The sequence below is a fragment of the Miscanthus floridulus genome, chromosome 9, assembly GCF_019320115.1.
Source record: "Miscanthus floridulus cultivar M001 chromosome 9, ASM1932011v1, whole genome shotgun sequence".
Classification (NCBI taxonomy): domain Eukaryota; kingdom Viridiplantae; phylum Streptophyta; class Magnoliopsida; order Poales; family Poaceae; genus Miscanthus; species Miscanthus floridulus.
In genome coordinates, this window is record NC_089588.1 from 78,694,473 (window position 1) to 78,699,193 (window position 4,721).

A 4,721-nucleotide genomic window follows, 5' to 3' on the forward strand; every position below is an offset into this window, starting at 1 on the left:
GCTTAATTTGTATAAGAAAGCAAATCTGAAATGAATCCTAGACCTGAAAGGAGCTAACCGAACGAGCCAGTATGGATGCATTGGTCCGTTTGCTCGTGTGTCTATGCCCGGTTGATTATACTAGCTCTGTACGTGCGCTCCGCTGCGTGGGTTTTGGAAACAGTAGAAACAGAGCAGTAAAGAAACGCGTGAACGCTGAACAGCAGCACAGTGCACAGCAAAGTTAGGCACACAATGCATGCAACAGTACGAAATAGTCTGAACAGTGCCAAACAGTGTGTAACCTGCTGGACATTGTGTGTATAGTGGCGAACTGTGCGCAAACAGCGCCTAATGGCCTCAGCCTGTTCGGGAGGCCGTATCGTATCGTGGATTATTTACTGCTGGCTGGTTTGGTGTGAGAGAAAAACACTGTTCCCGACTAGAAATTTACGATCGTTTACGAGCAAGCGAACAGGCTAGGATAGTCCCGCGATTTATTCCTGGTTGAGGAAGTATATTATATTGGACGACAAGTCAGGAAGCACACCTATGTGAAAAACAGTTTGGGGGGGGGGGGGTAATATGGCTTTTTTTAGGGGCGGCTGGCATTGGAGTAGCCCCACCTTCTTCTACCTCGGGCCACCCTCTTCAACCCGAGCAAAAAAGGTTGGGAGGCCTTTGACTCCTCTTAAAAATTGCTCTACTAAGGACGGAGTTTTTGATCTCAAATAATTTGGTGGAGAGGTTCCACAAGGTAAGAAAATGCTATTCCAAGCCTTTATTTGAACTTTTAATGGTTGGTTAGTGATCGTAATTAGAGTTTTGCTTTTCTCTGTCTTCAATGGTGCATGAGCTTTGTATGAGGCAAATTAGACTCTAGTTTTGAAGCTATTAGTGTAAATTAGTTAGATAAATGAGATTACACCATTTATTAGTCGATCTTGCTTGATTTTAGTTGAGATTACACCCTAGTTTCATGTATGTTTCATGTACATGTAGATTTAGATCTAGATCTAGGGTTTTTTTTAATTTTAATTTTATAAATTTATATTTCATGAAATTGGAATAGGGTTTGCATGAAAGGTAGTGGGTAAAATATTAATTGTTGTCTTTGAAATTATTTATTTTAATTAATAAATATATATTTTTAATTATTTATTGATAAATAGGCCATTAATTAATTACCCTCTACCATGGTGTGTGTTTGATATGCTTCATGTAATTTTATTTTATATTTATATTTATATATATCTGAAGTATATAGAATTATTGTCAAGTAATTAATTATTAATTTGATTCCTTTACATATATATATATCTGAATTAGTAGTCCTTTAATGTATTTTCTTTGATTGTTGTGTTTTAAAAGATGGAGTACATGAAGTCTTGGATGTATGGTTCGTTAAGGTTCAAGGCAAGTTTTCGTGAAGAGGTGGACAAATTTATTGAAGCCGTAGAGAAGCATGCAGCGACGTTGACAGAGAATAAGGATACAATTATTTGTCCCTGCAAAGATTGCAAGAACCTTATGGCATGGACAGATGTGAGTATCATTAGAGAACATTTGATTGTGCGAGGATTTGTTGAGGACTACACAGTGTGGATTCATCATAATGAAACAATGGTTGTTGATAATGACGACGATGATGAAGAAGACGACGCCGAAACCCTAGAATACCTATCCCAGTACTCAAAAGAGCTTGATGTACAAATGGATCCTGAGTTTGGCAATGAACAAGGTGGTGATGTTGGTGGTTGGGATGGTAACGATGAAGGGGGTGCCAATAATGATGGGGGAGCACGTGTTGCTGATGAAGATGATTTTGATGATTTGGAGGAAATGATTCACGTCCTTGGACCAGAGATTTTACTAAAGAACCCAAAAGATCTAGAAAATTTGAAAAGGGTGATAGAAGCATCGAAGGAGACTATGTATGGTGTTGAAAAGGGCTGTCCGATACATTGGACATTGCTACGTTTTGTGCTTGAGCTAATCATCCTGAAGGCTAAGTATGGCTGGTCAGACTACAGTTTCAATGATCTATTGTGTCTCCTGTCATGGGTGCTGCCACAACCAAACTCAGTTCCCGCCAACACATACCAAGCGAGAAGGTCATAAGTCCATTGACAATGGGGGTTGAAAAAATCCATGCATGCCCCAACCACTGTATCTTTTTTTATGGCGAAACGTTCAAGTCACTAGATAAATGTTCCCGGTGTGGGGCCAGCCGGTAGAAGAACAATGACCTTTACGGTGGGGACGAAGCCTCCACGGGGAAAAAGAGGAATAAGAAGGGTACAAAAAAGGTGGTACAAGAATCTCAGCCCCCAGAGAACACTCCATTAGGCAACGATGCAAAGTAGAGAAGAATTCCTGCCTTGGTAATGTGGTACCTGCCAGTGACCGACCGCTTGAGACATATCTTCCTAAACCCTAAAGAAGCTGCACTCATGACATGGTAGGATGATGAAGCGCAAGGTGGACGATGATAAGATTGCACACCCGGCTAATTGTAGTCAATGACAAAGGATCGATGAGAAGCACAAAGAATTCAGCGATGACACAAGGAATGTACGATTTGGCTTGAGCACTGATGGAACGAATCCCTTCAATGAGAGGATGAGCGACCACAGCATTTGGCCAGTGATCTTGACCATGTACAACATCCCAATGTGGTTGTGTCAGAAGAGAAAGTACCTTCTCCTCACTATTATTATTTCTGGCCCTAAACAACCAGGCATTGATATAGACGTGTTCCTTGAGCCTTTGATGCAAGAAATGGAGAGGCTATAGAGGCATGGGGAGCCGATGTACGATAATATTTGTTACCAATGATTACCCCATGCTATTTGCTTTATCTGGACAGATCAAAGGGAAGATGGGATGCTTAGTTTGCTTAGATGGTACTACATGGGTGTTCCTGGATGCTTCCAAGAAGATAGTTTACCTAAGGAACCGACGCTTCTTAAAGACATATCACAAGTACCACAGCAAATTGTTCTTTAGATTTTATGACAATACCCCAGAGATTGAACCCCCTCCAGAGAGACATCATAACGGAGAACACGTGTACAGAATGGTGAAAAACATATGCGTCGTCTATGGAAAGAAGAATACGGATGGGACGAACAGAGATAGAAGTACACCTCCTGTCGAAGGCATACTTTTCAAGAAACAATCGATCTTCTTTCAGTATCTACCTTTTTGGCCAGACTTGGAGGTCCCCCATGCCATTGATGCTATGCATATACAGAAGAATGTCTTTGAGAGTCTCATTGCTACCTTGATGGACACAGGCAAGTCAAAGGATGGTGTAAAGTCACGGAAAGACATGGTGCAGCTAAATGTGATGCCACAGCTTCACCCAGTACCTGAGGCTAATGGAAAATATACTCTACCCGCGGCGTGCTTCAACCTAACACCAGAAGAGAAGAGAGCTATATGCACTTTCCTAAAGGGGTCAAAGTCCTGACTGGGTTTTCATCGAATGTGAAGAAGCTAGTGTCGATGAAGGACTTGTTAATAACACACAGCAAGGCTCATGATTGTCATGTGATGCTGACAGTGTTTCTACCTATTGCAATCAGGGCTATAAAGCCAGAGTTCTTGAAAATGGCCATCACCTGCATCTGCTACTTCTTTTCGAAGATCTCACAGAAGATGATTGGTAAGAAAGAGCTAAGTGACCTACATGAATATGTGGTAGAGACACAAAACCAACTAGAGATGTGTTTACCTCTTATTTTTTTTGATATAATGCCACATCTCATGATTCACATAGTTCATCAGATACAGGCGCTGGGCCCTTTCTACTTGCATAAAATGTGGTCCTACGAGCGGTTCATGTCGGTTCTAAGTTGATACGTGCATAATCGAGCATACCCAGAGGGCTCCATGATAGAGGGTTACAGTACTGAAGAAGTCGTCGAGTGCTGTCAAGAGTACCTAAAAGTACAGAAAGGGATTGGTAAACCCGATTCTCGTCACAAGGGTAGGCTGGCTGGGAAGGGCACAAGTGGTACAAAAGTGTTCATCGACCATGATTACAAAGAGGTGAGTCGGGCGCATTATAGTGTCTTGTAGAGTACACAACTGATGCAACCGTACATTGATGAACATTTGGCTATCATTATGGCGGGGAGAAATGGCCGTTCGGATGATTGGGTCATGAAACAACACAAGCAACGACTAACTACATGGTTGAATGACCAAAACATACAACCTAGAGAAACCATAGACTCTATTACCATCAGTAGGTTGACGGAGGGGCCATCGAGACAAGTGACATCTTGGAATGCTTATGACATCAATGGGTATACATACTATACCCACGCAAAGGATAGTAAATATGTGAACCAAAACAGCGGTGTTCGAATAGAGGCTCTCGATGGATTGGGGTGAAAGATCCAATACTTTGGCATCATAGAAGAGATATGGGAACTTGACTATAGAAGGGATATAACGGTGGTCCTGTTTCGATGCCGCTGGATCAAACAACACCAACTGAACGAGATCGGATTGAGAGTCTTGGACCTCGAGAATCTAGGCTACCAAGATGACCCTTGGGTGCTCGCTTCACGTGTCGCAATATGTCTGACCCACAAAGTAACCTCCCTCCGAAGAAGAAGACAAAGCATGTGGTTGCCTCCGGGAAACAACACATTATTGGAGTTGATGGCATGAACGATGTTGAAGGTTACAATAACTATGATGAGATGCCGCTATTCACAGACTTTCCT

At 42.0% G+C, this 4,721-nt stretch overlaps 1 protein-coding gene across 1 annotated transcript; it reads left to right on the forward strand.

Moving 5' to 3' along the window:
• Positions 1 to 1,350: 1,350 nt before the first annotated feature.
• Positions 1,351 to 1,992, forward strand: LOC136484401 (uncharacterized; the record flags this gene model as incomplete). Its single annotated transcript, XM_066481617.1, has 1 exon — positions 1,351 to 1,992. A coding segment is annotated over exon 1 (642 nt), but the record flags the coding sequence as incomplete, so codon positions are not given.
• Between the last annotated feature and the right edge of the window lie 2,729 nt (positions 1,993 to 4,721).